The sequence below is a fragment of the Eurytemora carolleeae genome, unplaced genomic scaffold (assembly GCF_000591075.1).
Source record: "Eurytemora carolleeae unplaced genomic scaffold, Eaff_2.0 scaffold164, whole genome shotgun sequence".
In the NCBI taxonomy this organism is placed as follows: Eukaryota; Metazoa; Arthropoda; class Copepoda; order Calanoida; family Temoridae; genus Eurytemora; species Eurytemora carolleeae.
This window is the reverse complement of record NW_019396218.1, coordinates 252,506-273,392: the sequence shown is the minus strand read 5'-3', so window position 1 is coordinate 273,392 and position 20,887 is coordinate 252,506. Positions and strand designations below refer to the sequence as shown.

General features: G+C 31.9%; 3 protein-coding genes across 4 annotated transcripts; all 3 read left to right on the top strand.

The window, feature by feature from the left end:
* The first annotated feature begins 866 nt into the window (after positions 1-866).
* Positions 867-7,180, top strand: LOC111698461 (sterol regulatory element-binding protein cleavage-activating protein). The gene is made up of 11 exons (XM_023468806.1): positions 867-923; positions 1,390-1,462; positions 2,146-2,239; positions 2,515-2,620; positions 2,862-2,917; positions 3,504-3,591; positions 3,844-3,947; positions 4,051-4,142; positions 5,005-5,135; positions 6,704-6,804; positions 7,172-7,180. Exons 2-11 carry the CDS (start codon positions 1,413-1,415, stop codon positions 7,178-7,180), a joined length of 831 nt encoding a protein of 276 aa, XP_023324574.1. The 5' UTR covers positions 867-923; positions 1,390-1,412.
* A 3,299-nt stretch (positions 7,181-10,479) lies between these two features.
* Positions 10,480-14,351, top strand: LOC111698455 (uncharacterized). Of its 2 annotated transcripts, XM_023468800.1 has the most exons (6): positions 10,480-10,561; positions 10,958-11,052; positions 11,919-12,048; positions 12,927-13,008; positions 13,905-13,965; positions 14,235-14,351. In XM_023468800.1, the coding sequence occupies exons 1-6, from the start codon at positions 10,527-10,529 to the stop codon at positions 14,252-14,254; spliced, it is 423 nt and encodes a 140-aa protein (XP_023324568.1). In that variant the 5' UTR covers positions 10,480-10,526; the 3' UTR covers positions 14,255-14,351. The 2 variants fall into 2 exon arrangements, with proteins under 2 accessions (XP_023324568.1, XP_023324567.1); XM_023468799.1 differs by lacking the exon at positions 14,235-14,351 and having other exon boundaries at positions 13,905-14,055.
* Positions 14,303-19,906, top strand: LOC111698459 (sterol regulatory element-binding protein cleavage-activating protein). The gene is made up of 11 exons (XM_023468805.1): positions 14,303-14,439; positions 14,607-14,751; positions 15,446-15,505; positions 15,727-15,943; positions 16,103-16,209; positions 16,682-16,736; positions 17,733-17,849; positions 18,203-18,279; positions 18,510-18,572; positions 19,036-19,095; positions 19,690-19,906. The coding sequence occupies exons 1-11, from the start codon at positions 14,303-14,305 to the stop codon at positions 19,813-19,815; spliced, it is 1,164 nt and encodes a 387-aa protein (XP_023324573.1). The 3' UTR covers positions 19,816-19,906.
* Positions 19,907-20,887: the final 981 nt, after the last annotated feature.

The window sequence follows — 20,887 nt, the reverse complement described above, 5'->3', positions numbered from 1 at the left end:
CTTCTTCTAATCCTTTCATCCTTCTTCTAATCCTTTTATCCTTCTTCTAATCCTTTTATCCTTCTTCTAATCCTTTCATCCTTCTTCTAATCCGTTCATCCTTCTTCTAATCCTTTCATCCTTCTTCTTATCCTTTCATCCTTTTTCTAATCCTTTCATCCTTCTTCTAATCCTTTCATCCTTCTTCTAATCCTTTCATTCATCTTCTAATTATTTCATTCATCTTCCATTCCTTTCATTCGTCTTCCAATCCTTTCATTCATCTTCTAATCAGTTCTTTTTTTTAATCCTTTCATTCATATTCCAATCCTTTCATTCATCTTCTAATCCTTTCATTCATCTTCCAATCCTTTCATTTATCTTCTAATCCTTTCATTCATCTTTCAATCCTTTCATTCATCATCTAATCTTTTCATTGATCTTCCAACCATTTCTTTTTTATCTTCTAGTACTTTCATTTATCTTCTAATGAAAAATTGAATAAATGACATGTAAAATTGAATAAATAACATGAAAATTGAATCAATAATATGAAAAATTCAATAAATAAAATGAAAAATTCAATAAATAATATGTAAAATTGAATAAATGAATGAAAAATTGATAAATTAATAAGAAAAATTTATCAATTAACATGAGAAATTGAGTAGATAACATGAAATATTAAATGAATATCATGTGAATTTGAATAAATAACATGAAAAATGAGTAAATATTATGAAAAATCGAATAGATAACATGTGAAATTGAATAAATAACATGAAAAATTAAATAAATAACATGAAAAATGAATAAATAATGTGAAAAATTTAATAAATAACATGAAAAATGAATAGAAAATGTGAAAAAATAATATATTAATGTTTTTAAGGAGGATGGACACGTGGTCAATACAGTCTTTAACTTTCAGAGTTCTCGAGAAGGTATAGAAGTATTAAAATATATTAAAATATTAAAATATTGAATATTTAAGTATAAAAGTACATAAGTATAAAATTATAAAAGTATTAAAGTGTAAATTGTAAAAGTATAAAAGTGTAAAAGTATAGAAATTTAAAGATATAAATATGTGAAACACGTAAACATGAAAACATAAAAATACGATAAAATGAAAGTAAGTTTTAATTGTTATCAAGCTTTTTTCGAATTACAAGTTTACAAGTAATTAAAGAGACGCTTTTTTATTAACAGCTTCTCTGTGTTCCTAATTAAGATTGAAATTGAAAGTCGTCTTCATTATATTGATATATTGCCTATCACCGTATGAAAAAATGTGAAAATATTGAATTAAGAAACTATGAAATTTTTTTCTTTCGCAAAATTTAAAAAATGTTACTGTTAAAGTTAAATAACTCTACAGATATATTTATTGACCTAGTTTTTTTTCAGGACACTCAAGTCTTGCGGATATAATGTTTGGTTTGAGGCAGAGGGATACAGGGCTAACCAAATATCCAGTCAGGTAAATAGTTAGTTGTTCAGGGATACAGGGCTAACCAAATATCCAGTAAGGTAAATAGTTAGTTGTTCAGGGATACAGGGCTAACCAAATATCCAGTAAGGTAAATAGTTAGTTGTTCAGGGATACAGGGCTAACCAAATATCCAGTAAGGTAAATAGTTAGTTGTTCAAGGATACAGGGCTAACCAAATATCCATTAAGGTAAATAGTTAGTTGTTTAGGGATACAGGGCTAACCAAATATCCAGTAAGGTAAATAGTTAGTTGTTCAGAGATACAGTGCTAACCAAATATCCAGTGGGGTAAATAGTTAGTTGTTTAGGGATACAGGGCTAACCAAATATCCATTAAGGTAAATAGTTAGTTGTTTAGGGATACATGGCTAACCAAATATCCAGTAAGGTAAATAGTTGGTTGTTTAGGGATATAGGGCTAACCAAATATATAAACTATTTTCCCTTTTCGCTGGAAACCCTAATTGCATGCCTAGGGTTTAAATCTAACATTGATACCCTAGTTTCAGGGTTGCAATGATGTAAATATCATGGATTCCATATTGTCATAATTTTGTTAAAAATTTGAAAAATTATAAAAAATAATTCATATATTTAATAGTATACAGTTCCCTGGCCTCTGTTATAGAATTTTATGTAAAAACTATAATTTAGAAAATGATAATATTTAGAAACCGACAACGGATTATAACTTACAGTGTGACCCTAGTACTTCGTCAACATAAACCACAGTTTATTAATCAACTTCGTCAACATCTCTCACAGGTACATTGTCATTAATGAAAACTAGCAGAAAACATGATTGCCGTATTCTCTCTTAACTATTTATATTTTATATTGGTTTATTAAAGAAAATATGCCATTAATATTTTCAGAAATATATCAATTTTTAAAAAATTTAAGTAAAGAACTTTTATCCCAGATTATTTGANAAAAAAAAACAATTAAGGTTGGATGCCGCTGCCACACCAATATTATGCTACTACTCATTGGCTTAACCTCAAATCTTTTCTTAAAAGTTCTCACCTTTTATATTTTAGCTGTACCCTCTGCACCCAGGGAATAGTTCCGGTCGACTTGTGCACATTCATTTTCCGGAACAAATAAACGGAACTGAATATATACCCTACACTGCTCTTCTTATAGGAATACTTTAACACTTCAAATCTTTTATCTTTGGAAGTCTAACAACATTTTCCCAACCCCTCTGTCTTGATCTCCCCCCCCCATAAACATCCCCCCCCTTATGTTAAAAAGACGATGTAACAGGTTTTGAGTATTTCCTTTCCCCCCTTTTTATTTCCATGTTTCTCTCTTACCTCCATCCCCCCCCCTTCCCCCCATCTATTGTTAATAACATAAACGTTGTTAATGAAGTATAAACCAGGATTATTCTTCTACACCTTCTACTCTTGCAGGAAGATTGATCTCATACAGTCTAAGGAAATCATTTAATTCATCTATTTCATAATTTTAATTTATTAAATAATTCATTCATGTCAATTTAATTTTGTATATCATAATTTGATTTAATATAATTAATTGTATCCACGAGAAAGCATTTTTATTTTTTCACTTGTAACAGACAGTGCTTAGGATCCGGATCTGTTGGATCCGCAATATTTTGGCTTCCTGAATCCGGATCCCATGGAAAAAATATCAGTGAAAAACTGAAGAAAAAAACACCTTTTTGCTCTTAAAACCCGAATCTGAAAAGAGAGATTATCAAAAAAATATTTAATGCTGAATTGTTTATCGAAAATAAGCAAAAAAAAGAAGAAAATTAATTTGAAAATTCTTCTGATGTTAAAAAAACCCAGTAAATCTTGAAAGAAATGTTCACAACCTGGATCCAGTTCCAGCTTTTACAGCACGGATCCAGGATCCGGAGCCGCATCATAATTGAATTGATCCTCAGCACTGGTAACATATTAAATATTGCATATTTTGGAACAGTATAGCAAATTGCAATAACCGCATCTACGTTAGAAAAATGTATAAGGTCTTGTGTTTAAATGGTTTGCTTCAGGTTGGAATAGCTCTAACAGCAGTTATAACTATTCTTGGTTCTCTTTTTATGTCTTTAGGGCTCACGGGGCAGAGTTTAGGAGGAACAGGTTAAATAATATTTTATAGAATTTGTACACACTGATACTTATAAACACAAATTTTCATTATTTTTTCTTGAATATTACATAATTTCCTTAAATATTACATAATTTCCTTAAATATTACATAATTTCCTGAAATATTACATAATATCCTTATATATTACATAATTTCCTTCTACGTAACACTGGACATAAGTACGTAGCAATTGATTTTGATTGGTACCTACCCAAATACGTCGTTAAATGACGCTATTCTAGGATACGTATACCTGGTTCCTTACGCAAATGCGTTTATTGGACTTGAAAATATTCTGGTAATTACTCGTAGTATTGTATCAACACCAGAACATCTCGATGTCAAGGTATTAATATTATTAATATTATTATTATTATTATTATTATTATTATTATTATTATTATTATTATTATTATTATTTATGGCCCCTGACTACACTTCTATTCTAGGAATTTTGTATATTTGCTGTAATGGGTCTTCTCTGTGATTTCTATCTTCAACACTTCTTTTTTGTTACAGTTTTCTCCATGGACATCAGCAGGTACTTTGGCATATAGTTAGGCAATTGGTGAGTTGAATTGCTCGATATTTGATGGATTGGATGGACGGTTGATCAGATGGTTAGTTTGATTGGTTAGTTGAAAATTAGTTATTTTTCTGGTAGGTACTAAGTTGGTTATTGGTTATGTTATTGTCTAATGGTTGGTTGGATGGAGGGTGGAGTTTTAGGTTGGTGTTCTGGTTTTTGGTATTGTAGATGATTGATTGATTAATGGATTGAATTAATGATTAATTGATTGATTGATTGATTAGTTGGAAGATTGGTCTGTACCTTAAATAAAATTGTTTGATGTTGTTTGGATCATAGTTACCCCCTGCTCTTAAATTTTAGATTTGGCTTAACTACAGTAATTCGTTCTTGATGTTCTTAATTTTACAAATTTTTTTCACCTAAAGTTTTATTTTCAACATTTTCATCAAAAAACCCTCTAAAACCTTTAAAATATGAAGACATTTTTCAGTATTTGTACCTCCTTAGATAGTTTTTCGTACATTATATTCAAAGTTATGATTTCAATCCTCATACCTCCTACTAACATTTTAGAATATCATGTTCAGGAGATAGTTAAGAAGTTTCGTTCATTAATGGAAAAAAATGTAATGAATCATATTAAGAGTTTTATGAGTAATTGCCTCCTAGGCACTCACAACAAACAGTCAAAAAAAGAGAGAAGCTAGAAAGCTGTGTCTACGGGCCTTGGCCACAGATGAGAAAGCTTTAATTTTAGGGTGACGGGGGGGGGGGGGTAATCGTCAGAATCAATACCCCCTGTTTTGCTCTTATAATCATTATAAAGATTTGAGGATTGATTTATTGATTGATTGATTGATTGATTGTTCAGAACTGGTTTGGTGGATGTTCTCCGAATGCCGCGTAACTTGTCTCGTAAACCTCGGCCCTCCTCTCAGACGTCCTCCCAGTCCCTCAGTCAACAGCAGCAACAGGCCAACATCTTTCAGCAGCCTATTTCAGGTAGGTCAACAGCAGTAACAGGCCAACATCTTTCTGCAGCAAATTTCAGGTAGGTCAACAGCATCCTCAGGTAAGTCAAAATTAGCAGCAGACAACTTCTCGGAGACTATTTTAAAAGTCTTAAAGGGGATTGTAATCATAATTCCGTGACGCTACATACAAAGAGAAGAAAGAAATGCCCGAAATACTACAATACCCTTTAAACAAGGATTATGGAATATAAGGGAGAAGGAATAGACCATATGATCATGACCATATGATTATACATGCTTTGCAGAAGGTTTTACATCTGAAAAAGATTTTTTTAAAGGACTTTTATAAATGTGTTTTTTTACTGTGCCATATTAAATAAAACCGATTATATATTATAAAAAATACGATTGTATTGCCAATATTTTTGCATTTTAAAAAATGTATTTGTTTGGCGTTACTCTGAATACATATACGGTATTTGTACATCAGACAAATATTTCTTATTCAAATGAAGGGTGGATTCTCATTTGAACTACTGCCGTTTGAACTATGGTACGTTTGAACTATTGTTCGTTTGAACTATTGTTCGTTTGAACTATTGTTCGTTTGAACTATTGTTCATTTGAACTACTGACATGACGTCATATCCTGTAGTTTAAATCAACGCATTTCTTGCTCATTTGAACTATTTTTCTACCCCAATTCAGTTTTGAACTATTTTTTGTTTATTTCATTAATAATATTTTAATAGTTCAAATGAACTAAAAAATAGTTCAAATGAGCAATATATTTACTCGTTTGAACTATTGTTCATTTAAACTACTCACGTGGTCCCACGTGCAGTAGTTGAAATGAACAATAGTTCAAAAGAACAATAGTTCAAACGGCAGTAGTCCAAATGAGATAGCATCAAATGAAGTACCTTCTGCAAAGCCTGTATTATCATATGGTAGGGAGGGCCGGGTCGATTCCTTCTCTCTCATATTCCACACTTCTTGCCTTCAATACTTTGTCTGTACAGAGATCTATGTATGATAATCTCAGATCTATTGAAAACCTCTTGAATTCCTGTAACCCCAGTACGTAGCGTACAGTGTAAACTCAACACAGCTGATACGTTACTTGTAAGTAAGTAAGTAAAATATATTTGAGTAAAGTTTTTTTTTAAACTAAATGAACTGCAAAAATTCTTTGATAACTAATACAGCATATGGAAGAAGACATTCAAAACTATTTACCAACTGTCATGTTTCGTGGGACACCCTGTAAGTCCCCAGTTTTTTTTTCAATCGATTTGAATCCGAATTTAATGGATTTGAGCCGCGACTCCAATCCGCCCAAAACCAGTTTCAATTGAGTGCCGGCTTAAATATTAAAACATTGAATACAATTTTAATTGGAACCAACCGTATTTGAGCCGCGTTTCAAATTTAAGCCGTGGCTGAAATTCTTTAGATTAAAGCCTTTGTACTCTGTACTCTACGCACTTTACGTTCTCTTTACGATGTACTGTACAGTGTACACTGTACATTGCACTGTATATTGTAAATGTAAGTTACACTTTACAATGTATGTTACCCTGTTACACTGTACAGGTCCAGGTGGACGGTATGAAGTTGATGGTACCTCTAGTTGTCCTAGCCTAGTTGCACCATCACTGACGGCACCACCGCGGAAAGTTCCTAAACGGGTTCAGGTATAATATCATTTATCAAGTATGTATAATTATATATTTTCTAAAAGTCAAAACACCCTGGTTTATTATTCATTCATGCATGCTTATTTAGGGGAAATATCGAGAGAGAAAAAACTTTTAAAAGCGTAGAATATTAATATCTAAAACTAAAGAACGAAAAGTTCCGACTTAAATGTTAAGTTTCAGCTTAAATGCCAATTCTGGCTTTATTTAAGCCTGAATTTTAATCCTGGGTTTAAATATTTAACTCGCCAAAATCGACGAGTCAAAATTTAAACCCAAAATCTCGAAATCAATCAATCATCATTCAGCTGAGAAAGTCATATTTAAAAGTGAACACTTTGATTGAATAAATTTTATGTTTTAGATTAATTAATGTTTGCATGTAGATCCAAAAAACGGTTGTAACTGGAAATATGTTTTGTTTTCGGATATGTAAATAATTTAAAATTTAAAAACAGCTGATGAGCTATGGTTACGTATCTCTCTGTAAATTCTTTTCTCTGATTGGTTCAGATTTTTCCCGGGAAATTCAAATTTCCCTTCAGAACTGTTAAGCTACAACTTAAATTTTGCACATTTTTTAGTTTTAGACTCTGTTTTCATTTGTTCGGTTGTTTTGACAGAGAACTGTAAACTTTTGTATTTATGGTATAAAGTCTGTTTGCTCACCAGAAACTTTAATCGTCTAATCTTTTATCTTTGCAACCTTTTGACATTTTAAACCTTGACTATTGAACTATCTGAATTCATCGTTTGAAATATCAAAGGTCTACACCATCAAGTTGCAAATATATAAGGATTATAAAATTACAGTGTTAAAATTGTATAGGTAGTAAATTTCTGGGCCCAGCGGCGTGTAGTGTCCCGTATATTCCTAATCACCATGGTAGTTTGGATTCTTATATTCGTTTACAAGGCGGGGATAGTAGATTTTATCATTAAAGGTAACCTATTTATTATTTTTTTTTTTGGATCATCAGCATTCCAAATTTGTTATCTTCCCTTTCAGCACGGAAAACGCTTAAATATCTGACATTTTTTATTAATTTTAAACTGGAAACCATCGTGTTATAATTAAATCTCCTACTTCTTGCATTTAATATAATGTTATCATGTATTGCTTTTAACCATTAGAATTGTATTCAAGCCAAGTTTTCTATAATACTGAACATTTTTGATAATATCCTAGGCTAGAAAGAGCGCGAGAAATGAGGACAGGAGCTGAGAATATATCCAGTATACTTTCTGCACTGGAAGCTAAGGTAAAACATGCTTGAGTTAAACTAATCTTCTATCCTAATAAGACCTGGAATATTAATCCCGCTTTCCGTTTTTTCGTTTTCAATTTAAAGGAGTTGAGTTTTTGCCACAAACTCTGATTTTCTAATCTTTATATCATTGTAACCCAATGTCGTAGACCTTTGATATTTCAAACTAATAATACTTATAAATATAATAGTCAAAGCTTGAAATATCAAAGGTTTGCACCATCAGGTTGCAAAGATATTGGGACCAGAAGATTTGAGTTTGTTGCAAAAACTCAATTCCTTTCAATAAAACATTGAAAGAAAGCTGTTTTTACTAGTTCACACACAATACTTTTACCTTTTAAGTTCTTGTTTGGCATGTCAATTTTAGTGGTTTAATTTTATAGGATTTGACGTTTAATTTCAATTTATTAAATAAATTAACAAACATTTTGTAAATCTTAAGATACAAAAGAGGACTAACAACATTATGTAAAGCTCTAAAAATCAACAATGAGAGCTTCACTGATTCTTAAGCATTTTTTCCCAAATCATCAAAAATCATTCTGAAAATAAACAACCCTCTTTTTTATCTATTTTTTATTTGTTGGCAAAAATTTTTATTTAGTTTTTTTATTGGTCTAATTTTTATATTTAGTGTTTTTGTGGGCCTAATTTTTTATTTAGTTTTTTCTGTTGGTCTAATTTTTTATTGTTTAGGAATCTCATGACTCATCTTCTAGCACGGGTAGACGGGGAGAGTCTTTATCTAGACTTGTACATAAAACTACAGAATACTGGAGGTACAGAGTTTACTATTCATCACGCAGTACATGTCTTTACATACATGTTTCTCTCATGTACATAGATATGTCATGTACATAGATATTTGTCATCTACATAGATATTTGTCATGTACGTAGATATTTGTCATGTACATAGATATTTGTCATGTACATAGATATTTGTCATGTACATAGATATTTGTCATGTACATAGATATTGTCATGTACATAGATATTTGTCATGTACATAGATATTTGTCATGTACATAGATATTGTCATGTACAAAGATATTTGTCATGTACATAGATATTTGTCATGTACATAGATATTTGTAATACCCAATGGACAGCCTAAGAGGTATAAAATATNAATATATATCATGTTACATAAATATATATCATGTTATATAAATATATATAATGTTACATAAATATATATCATGTTATATAAATATATATAATGTTACATAAATATATATCATGTTATATAAATATATATAATGTTACATAAATATATATCATGTTATATAAATATATATAATGTTACATAAATATATATCATGTTATATAAATATATATAATGTTACATAAATATATATCATGTTATATAAATATATATAATGTTACATAAATATATATCATGTTATATAAATATATATAATGTTACATAAATATATATCATGTTATATAAATATATATAATGTTACATAAATATATATCATGTTATATAAATATATATAATGTTACATAAATATATATCATGTTATATAAATATATATAATGTTACATAAATATATATCATGTTATATAAATATATATAATGTTACATAAATATATATCATGTTTTTCCAATCAATTTTTGAAAGATGTTTGGTATAGTTTTCGTTCTCATCATATTCTATTATTCAGTATAAAATCTATTCGATTTTCTCTGATTATTCTCAACATTTTAGTTTTACTTTCTATATAAAAAAAATCTCAATTTTTGTTTAGTTAATTTTATTCGACCCTAACTTTTATATATAAATCTTTGGATGCATTGTGCAACTTAAATTCAGTCCATGCCCTGAAGTCTTTTTTGTTAAAATTTTCATTGATCTGTTCTTTTAACCTTCTAAAAATTTTATATTTATCATTTATTTCTATTATCTATCAAAGCTTTTGAACTCCCTTTTATATTTTCTCCTTCATATTTTGGTATGTTTTTTTAAATTTTTTTCAATCCTTTAACTATCAGATAATTTACATTTTCCTGGTGTTACAACTTATTTTCTTTTTTTTATTAAGTAATTGAAACTTTGTCACCAAATCAAATTTTTTCATCCCTATATCTTTAAACCCCGATGGTGTAAACCTTTAATATTTCTAACTTAGATTATTTAATTTAACAGAATGTATAGTTTAAAATATCTAAGGTCTACGACATTGGGTTGCAAAGATATATGGATTTCAAAACAAGTGTTTGTGACAGACTCAGTAACTATTCTTTTTTCCAAAATTTAAGGTTCTAGAAGTGTAAATTTCCTCTAGTTAATTTATAGTTTTTTTTTCGACATTCAGATTTTTTAACTTTTGATAATTGATCTGTATCTGTGTATTGTATGGCTTTTTGCCTCCAATAAAACCTAGATTAGATGAAAATTGATCTGTATCTGTGTATAGCTTGTTGCCTCCAATAACCCTCTCCATGGTGGTCTCTCCCGAAGCAGTTATTCAACTCAGGTTTGCAATATGGCGCTAGGGACAAATTAGAGATCCCCAAAAAAACAGCATAAATACATTTGCTTTTTTACACAATGCCAAATTTTGACCCTAAAAGAGAGAAAACATGCAAAAAACGAAGCAAAAACGGTTGTTTTAAAACGATCATGTTCCTTATTCTTCTACGGTAAAAATATTGCAAACCTTAACAGTATACAGTTTTGAAATGTTTGAAGTTGAAATGTTTGAAGTTAACAGTATTTGTCTGGTGCCTTTTTAAAGTCCAAAAGCCACAACAACTAACCACTTCTACCATCATAGCGCATTAGGAATAGATTAAACATTCAAAATTTTCTGTATCAGAGTATATTTATCAAAGGCGCCATTTTCTAGCATTATTTGAAACTACTTATTAAGGAGTCCTAATGAGCTTAAAGCTGCTCCCCAGCAACCTGTCTGGACTCTAGAGAATATCAAATCCTCCTTGGATCTAGGAGATGAGGAAGATTTAGGTTTGATTGATTGATTGATGAAATGCTGAATTGATTGATTGATTGACTGATAGATAGATTGATTGACTGATTGGTTGATGAATTGATTGATTGGCTGATTGATTAATTTGACTAATTAATTGATTGGCTGATTAATTGCTTGATGGATTAGCTGATTAGTTGAATGATGAAAAAGTTTATATATTTTTATAATCAATAATCCATAAAGAGCATAGTTGGTTGTCGACTTTTCTTTTACTTATAATTAGTCAACTTGTAATTTGTAACTGCTGATTTTTGCCCAGAATCTTTTACAGAGATTAGTTACAAATAGAAATTATTCAGCGGCATTTTAGTTCATTTGTAGGAGCAAAGACGACAACAGTTTTTTAGTTTACTAACTTGGAAATCCAGTCTTGCTTGAATTTCTTGATTACTAGGAGTAGTCAGGCAAAGAGATCAAAGAAACACAAACTTTCTTTATAAAGTCAACCCACTCAAATTTTAATTTAAAAACCCATGCTGAAAACATTTACATGATTCCAACGAGTTTTCCAACCAAAATTTGAGGCAAATAGGTCAATGGGACATACAGGTTTACCCACAAATAGTTCGATTTGAAGCTTGATTTTTGATTTCTGCATTCAATGAAGTGCATTGATGGTTTTCGAAATGATTAAGCACAGAAATAAGCCAGTTTTAGCCTACAAGGAACCCTGAATGTAAGAAAACGGACTAAACAAATTTCGTACAATCGTCTATGAAGTCTCATCCTTTGTTGGTAACACTGTAGAAAGAGAAAAGTTTATAGATAACAACTATATAGATTCTAGATACCTGTTTATAAACATCTTCTATATTTTTTAGTTTATCTATTTATTTTTAAGATGATCTTTCTGATGATGGTCCTGAGCTGTCTCCGTTTGTTCCAACATCTCCCGGAGAATTAATGCTTGCTTTTGCTCTTTCCATTCCTTCCATTCTCTTCCTTGTTTACCTTTGTGTAGTCTGCTATAGGTAACTTTGCTCTTTCATTCCTTCCATTCTCTTCCTTGTATTTCTCTGTGTAGTCTGCTATAGGTAACTCTGCTCTTTCATTCCTTCCATTCTCTTCCTTGTTTAACTCTGTGTAGTCTGCTATTGGTATTTTTGCTTTTTCCATTCTTTCCATTCTCTTATTTGTATACCTCTATGTAGTCTGCTATAGGTAACTTTGGTCTGTACATTCCTTCCATTCTCTTCCTTGTATAACCTTCTGTAGTCTGCTAAAGGTAATTTTGCTCTGTCCATTCCTTCCATTCTTTTCCTTGTATACCTTTGTGTAGTCTGCTATAGGTAACTTTACTCTTTCCATTCCTTCCATTCTCTTCCTTTTTTACCTCTGTGTAGTCCGCTATAGGTAACTTTGCTCTTTCCATTCCTTCCATCCTCTTCCTTGTTTACCTTTGTGTAGTCTGCTATATGCAATTTTGCTATGTCCATTCCTTCCATTCTCTTCCTTGTATACCTTTGTGAAGTCCGCTATAGGTAACTTTGCTCTTTCAATTCCTTCCATTCTCTTCCTTGTTTACCTTTGTGTAGTCTGCTATAGTCACCTTCTAACCCTTTGATTTTGATTTTTAAGAATGATTCAAAAAAAATTGCGACGCCCCTTTTTCACTCAAAATGAATATTTTTTATTAAAATCCAAATCTTGTTACACATTTTCCACATACAATTGACCAAATTCGCAATAATTTAATCTTTTCCTCCCCCTGAAAAATATCATAAGCCGCGTCTTCATGGACCAGATTTAATGAAAGCGAAAAATAGTTGAATCACTTCTCTTTACCTTAAACCGGCGTTCAAGAGAAGTGGTTCAACTTCCTCTCGCTATTCATAAAATCCGGTTCTAGGTTTATGTGCACAAAGAACTATGCTGAATGGAGAACTGGCAGACTAGATGCGTCAGAAGATCGTTATACACAAATAGTTCAGGTTTTTTACATTTTGTGATTTGAGACTAGGGTTTCCAACGCAAGTGGATTTTACTTGCGCGCAATTGCGAGCACTGTAAACTCCGCGCAATTCCGCACAAATGCGCGCAATTTTAGAACAGTTGCACGCAACGGAATTCCGATTGGAAACCCTATTTGAAACCCAGGAACAAGAAATCATTAAATTAATATTTATCGGATATATTGTTATTTGAATCTAGGGCAAGGATCAAACACTTCTCCATTAAATTCAAAACTTGCCAGGGTTGGCTATCAAATAAAGAGTTCTAGATTTACAATAGTTCACTCAAAAGTTTTGATCTCTGTTGATTTTCCATAATAGTTTTACAGTCGAGTCCTGAGATCCTTTTCCCTTCCAAATTTGATAAATTGTTGAATTTTGATTAATTTTTTTATTTTACTTTTTCCCATTATAATCCCTGAATATGTAAAGTAAATAAAACAAAGAAATCGTTACACAAATAATTTGAGTCTTTGCTACAAACTAAGATTTGCTAATCCCTATATCTTTGCAGCCCAATGGCGTAACCCTTAGGTATTTCAAACTATGAATTAGTGTAGATCAAAGAATTTTAGTTTTAAATAGTCAAGGTGTACACTATCAGGTTGCAAAGATAAAGCGATAGGAAAATTTGTGTTTGGGGCAAAGACTCAATTTCTTTTTCTTGCCAAAAGTCTGTCCTTAATGCTGCGCTCGGCCCCACAACATCGTTTTTGTGTTGTGGGGCCGAGCGCCGCGTTGTGATAAAAATAAAGGAAGTGGGGTGGGTTTAACATTGGAAAAAATGGATTCGGACCCAGCAATGTAATTAAATATACTTTTATTCGCTAATTATAATTATTCAGATTGATGAACTCATTAATTGATTTATTAAGGAGGGAGTTCCAATACCTTTGGATGGGCATCAGCAAGAGATAGAGAGTTTACTGTCCGATGGTAATAAAACAAGTATTCTGAGCTGAAAACTTTAGAATGGTGGATATCGAGATCAATGCTTGATCTTCTCTTTTTCTTAATCTCCAGATTAAATATTGCTTGTTCTCTCGTTATAAATCTCCAGATTAATTAACCGATCGGGATTAAGGATATCATTTTTATCATTATTATCATTATTATCATTATTATCATTATTATGAAATAAAGAAGGTCTATGGAATTGGGATTAGAAAATCGGAGTTTGGAGCAAAGACACAATTTATTTTCAGTCGGGAAGCAGGACCGGTGAATGGTGATGAATCTGCCGAAGAAGTTGAATTAAGTGAAGAAGAGAACCATGAAGGAAGCACGTGGATATCTAGTTCTAGCACCCTGCCCTCCTTTAGTCCAGGGTTCCCAGTATCCTTCACCTTTAGACGGAGGGGACATGGAACTCCCTCCAATACCTTCACCAAGTTTAAGAACAGGTAAGGGGTATATATTTTCAAGAATCAACGCTGCGCCCCGGGGGAATGAATTTTGAGATGGAAAATTGGACATTTCCTACTTTTTGATACCTTTAAACTAAATAATAATCTATTTTTCTCATAAAACCATGATTTTTTTATCCAAGGAATAGGACTTTAATTTTCTTTGAATAGGTTTCAGTCTAAAAATCCTGGTAAGGAGAAGAGTAGGAGTTACAGTAAAAAGGAGCAGACATCTCAGCAGAGCAAGGAGTCTGCTTGGTGTCTAGACTTCAGTGAGGGTCTTATTGCAGTTGGTTGTAGTACTGGCAAAATAGAGGTAGTCGTTACAAATATAAATTTTATAATGGATTCATTCGAAAGGAATCGAATCTTTGTCACAAATTCTGATTTTCTAATCCTTATATCTTTGAAACCCAAGACCTTAGATATTTCGAACTTTGAATTCTGTTAAATTGAATAATCGTAAGTTTGAAATATTAAACATTTACACCATCGGGTCTCAAAGATATAGGGATTAAAAAATTTGAGTTTGTGACTAAGAATCAATTCATCGGTTGTTGTTTTCCAATTTAATACTTCTAAGATTTTGCTTTTTGGAGGCTCCATATTTTCATATTTAAAAATTGGTTCCCATAGAAGTTTCTTTTTCTTGTAATATTCAAAACGAACCGGTCAAACCATTCGTTCTCTTGAAGAAAGATTAAATTTGAAAGGTTCATTGTGTTATTAAAAGAATTATTTAGAAAATATATTTTTGTATTATATGAAAATCATCCTAAAACATTGTCCGAAACTGAACCAGTGAACAATATGGAAGAGGCAATGTTTCCAAAACAGGAAAATATCATGATAAAATTGAATATTATTTATTTATGTTTAGCAATAGCATGAAAAAGTGTCATATTTATTTCAAAATTATAAATTATTATGTCAACTGGTCAAAAAATTGCAGTCAAAACTTTTTTTAAACTTTTAGCATTTCATATTTTTCTATTGCTGTATTGTTCCAGGTTTGGAACGCTAGTACTGGGGAACTACTGTGTTCCTATCAAGATGGAAGAAAGGTTCCGGTTAATGTTCAAAACAAGTGTTTGTGACAGACTCAGTAACTATTCTTTTTTCCAAAATTTAAGGTTCTAGAAGTGTAAATTCCCTCTAGTTAATTTATAGTTTTTTTTTCTACATTCAGATTTTTTAACTTTTGATAATTGATCTGTATCTGTGTATTGTATAGCTTTTTGCCTCCAATAAAACCTAGATTAGATGAAAATTGATCTGTATCTGTGTATAGCTTGTTGCCTCCAATAACCCTCTCCATGGTGGTCTCTCCCGAAGCAGTTATTCAACTCAGGTTTGCAATATGGNCTTACTAACTTACTTACTCATCTACAAATATGTGGCAATATCTTGTATTCAATATTTCAGACTATTAAACGGACGCCTGGTGGCCATTAGGCTAGACGGTCACATTGACTTTCTAGATATAGTTTCAGTAGGGTTCTCTTCAGGTATTTATTATTCCTCTGTTTTGTTAACCTGAATCAGAGAAAGAGTTTAGAGTTAAAAATCGAGCAAGAAAAGAAAAATTTAAAATTATGAAAAGGATGGAGAGAGAGAAATGGTTAGGATTTAGGAACGGGAAAACAAAGACGATGTTTTTTGTTTAGGTTTTATAAATGCTCGGACTAGAACCTTCTCCAGTAACAGTTTAGATATGGAGAGTATCTCTAGTATTGGTGACAGTGTAACTATATCCTGGAGACATACTGTGAAGGTTTTTATCTTAAATATTTATCATTTTGTTCCTTTAAGAGACATTTCGATGTGATTTATACATTTTAGCAAAATTTCAATAAATTAACTAAGAATTTCAAAGTGTTTTATCTCTTCAATGCTAACTTATGAGGCGTGAAAATAGATCAATAAACGGTAAAAAGTAAAACAAAAATACTCTTTTTACTTCTTTATAAAGCAAGAATTCATTTAGAAATAAATTTCCGCAATATTTTAATGTTCGTGGGAGTTATTTTTTTGGGGGGAGGGGATCTTGGACAACTGGCAAGTTGTCTCCTTTTTGATAATTTTGTACAAAAATTCATCCCCCCCCCCTCCTCCTCTCCTGAGGGTCGTCTTCCACCAATTTAACAATTCCTAACATTCTGGAGGGAGCCCGGGTAGGGGGGGACTGGGGAGGGTTTATATTTTTCAACAAATTATATACCCCTGTAACTATAATATTATACTAGGCTCATCTGCAATCTATTACCTGTGTAGCTGTCCAAGGCTCTAGGCTTATAACGGGTAAATAACAATATGTAATTTTAAACTTTTTACGTCCGTCTCTCTTTCTCTTGAATGAGAAATATCTACAAGGATTTTGTAATTAAAATTTTTCATAAAAAATTATGTCTAAAAGTGTCCAGAGCTGAAAACTTTAGAATCGTGGATATTGAGATTAATGCTTGATCTCCTCTTTTTTTAATATCGAGACTAACCTAATCTTGTACTTGTATCCTGAAAAATGTATAAAATTCAACCAATAAGAGTCGCATATATAAAGCCGAGAAATTTGAAATTTTGCGCGCCATTTAAGATTTTAATACAGAAACGGGAGAAAATAATCTTGGGTTTATTAAAACCATGGGAGCATTAATCTTGATATCCGCCATTTAAAGTTTTCAGCTCAGGGCACACTTTTAGAAGTAAACCTGTAAAAGTGATAAATTCCTGAGCTAAACTTTATTGTTTTTGGTTGCAAATGTAGGAAGGGTTAGAATGAATGTATAAATCCGCAAAGGGTATTTTGTATTATTTTTTTATTTTGTATCTAATGGTCATGGATTGTCTGCGCAATGTGCAACACATCTTGGCTGTTTGTCAAAGTTGTCACAAAGACGACCTGTTTTTCTGCGTTCCTCACATCGGGCTTAGACAGTTTATATCAAATACTTCAGTAACATTGAATCAAAATTAAAATAATGACAAATGAATAATAAGTTCACAGTCGCTTTTTTCGGAAATCGAAACCAACTTAAAAATTAATAAACTTGATAACTAAATGATTTGTTTTTATTATTTTAAATTTTCATTATTTCTTAAAAATGTGCCGTGGCTCGTTGACCCCCTTCCGCCCCCTCCTCCGAAAAGAGCAACCTCTCTTGACTATCTATCGAGCTTAACTTTACCTATAAATTATATGGAGAGACAGGGGGGTCTAGAAGAACTTCGAGAGGATAGGGCCTAATTTAGGATCGAAAAATCTGTTGTGCATGATAATATGATTCCTGCTGCTTCCAGGTTCTGAGGACCACACCCTCCGAGTATTCCGTGTCGAGGACGGAGTTGGTGTTTATACACTTCATGGACATTGTGGACCAATCACAGCTGTATTTATTGATCGATTCAACCATTCAGGGATATACACACAACCAACTATTTATTATCTCAGGGGCTTTTTTTTAAGAATTTCGAAAAGGAACTTGACGAATATTGTAACTTATTTTTGGATACTTTTTCTCTAAAATCATTTATATTTCGCCAATAGTTAAATGTTTTCTGGTTTATCAGTTGAGTGTAAGTTTAAATTAAAAAAATTTACGATTTTGGCAAAAACAAACCTTTTAAAATATCACGAATACTTTCTCTAACCTTTCTTGGGGCGTGATACTTTGAAAACATTTGTAATCTAAATATGTTATCAAATTTTTATTAGTTTATTGATTGATTGGTTAACTGACTGAATGATTGATTGTGGTGTGTCCGTGTAGCTGCTGGGTCAGCCTCCCAGGACGGTATACTGTGTATGTGGGATCTCCTAACAGGAGCTTGTGTTTACAGCATACAGGTACAGGGTTACCGACAAAGGATGAGACCGAAAAGACAACCCATAACACTTAGAATATGATGATCTACATACGCTCATTTACCTTAAGAATTCAAAATTTTGGGTATTATTTATGTTTTTAAAACTTAACATTCCCTCTAACTACAGCTTCAGAGACTGAGACAGATTTTAAATACCAGAATTGTAGACTGACAAGTCAATTGTCCAGACCCTATTATTTTCATTTTCAGGCGCATGATGGAGCCGTGTTAAGTCTAGAATATTCTCCCAGCTACGTTGTCTCCTATGGACAGGAAACCAAACCAAATAATTTACAATATTTCAATTTCCTTTTACACACATAGGTACTATAAGGTACTTTTTTGAAGCATGTTTCTTTGGGAAGCTTCCAAATCTATTGATTTTCGAAAGCTAATTGTCCAAATGTACGGAATAATGATTGACTGGCTATTATTATTATTATTATATGCTGAAATTCGAGGATTGCTACAGTTTATTGGATTTGGTAGGGTTTGAACATTTTTCTGTGGCCCTTCGCTGCAGCGAGAACATTTGGGAAGTACATTGTACAAATTTCGGCATTTGGTGAACTTACTTTTGGAAAAGGACTTAACATCTTTTTTTTACTTTGCTTAGTAAGCTCGTGCTTAAAGAAAGTTTGAAGTAACATAATGCAGTAAACTAAAGTACTTATAAATTTTTGCATGCAGTATAAATGTTGATGATTTATTGATTGATTTGGTTTGGTTTGGAAAGGACGGCAAGCTCTGTGTTTGGGAACGTTTCCATGGTCATCTTATTAATACAATAAACATGGTAATATATTCATAAATATAGATTACCAATACAATAAACATGGTAATTTATTCATAAATATAGATTATTAGTACAATGCATGGTAATATTTCATAAATATAGATTATTAATACATTAAACATGGTAATTTATTCATAAATATAGATTACTAGAAATTCAAGGCGCTTCGCGCCCTTCTTTCTAGCCTTAGAGGGCGCTTCGCGCCCATCTTCTAAATTAATTGTAAACATGTTCTCTTTGTGTACATCGTAAAACNGAAGTATAGGATTGTAAGGATCTCTGATTTATATGGCCGATTTAACTTCCTCGCAGGATGATTTATTTCTCACTAAGGAAGTTCCCATACAGTACACGTTATACTTCATGAAGTACGTAGCATAATTAATTCCTATTGAAGGAAGGAAGTTCAGTCCCTTGGTCACAAGGCAGTAGTTCATTTGAGAGTGCGCTCACATTGTACTGAATGTTAACTTTCTTTTAGAAAAAGAAATCTTACTGCGAGGATTATTATTATTACGAAGAAGTTTACTGTTGAATGGCGGAAATACAGTGAAATATATCAAGTTGTCCAGCTCCTAATCCGTCCCTTTTCAGACATTGCTTGGTGAGCATAGTTCCGATGACCTGGTGATGTTGACCCATAATCTAATCGTTACAGGTCGCACAGGTTCACTCCTCGTGTGGGACGTAAGGTACGGACAATGCACGGATATTGTATAGTGGGACCCAGAAAACTGTAGGATAGGAAGAAGATGGTTCGACTGAAGTTATGATTTATAAGTAGTCCAATGAATAGTGAACAAACAGCAATTGTGGAGCATATACTGGCCCAATTTTATTTTAGAAGACTATTTTCAAGCTACAAGTGAAGTTTTTCTTTAACAAAATATCAAATACACAGCTGTCTTAAATGTCGTCTTCCCATTCCATAGTTTTTTATTACCCACTGTATGTACATTTAATACAAACGTGCTGCTAAATAAGTATTTGTATTCACATATTATTATCTGGTATTTTCTTATGTAGAAATGTTTAAAAGTCATTTTTTTAAACAAAAATTGTGTCTAAAATAATTTTCGAAAATATCATTTACAAGGAAGGCAAATTTATGATCAAGACAAACATATAGATAGCACGTCTGTCTCTCTGTTGAGCTGAATAAAAATAATATGTTTGGCAAGTTAAGTATCCGTGACTAAACTTATGTCATTAAAAACTCCAATTGTTAGCTATAGCTGGCCAAACGGTTGGACCAAATTGGCTGAAATCTTTTTAGGAAAACCATGGGTGGTAAAAAAGGCTAAAAAAATTTAATTTAAAAATATCTTTTTAGTTAAATTTTCTTTTATTCCACGGGCAACGCCTTGCTCTGTGGAATAAAGGTCTTTTGGACTGTGGAATAAAGGTCTTTTGCCAAAATAATTACTATCTAAAAAGCAAGATTTTGGCTTCCTGGATCCTGATCCGATTTCAAAGGGCAAAACATCAACCAAAAACATTAAAAAAAACTTTTTGATTAATTATTAATTAACAATTTAAGAAAGGGACTGTGATCGTAATTTGAAGTGACCCTCTATGCAAAGATGGCTATGCCCTAATTACAATTCGGTAACCTTGCAACCTTTCTCTGATCAATAATGTGGAAGAAATTGCCGTTTTTCTAGGTTTTTAAGTGTTCGATTCTGATAATTCTTATATTTTTTCCTGCAGTAGAAATTCGCAAGTCACTTTTGTGAGAAAGGGTACCATTGTGAACTAAACATTGCCATTTATTCATGAAGGTTCACTTGAA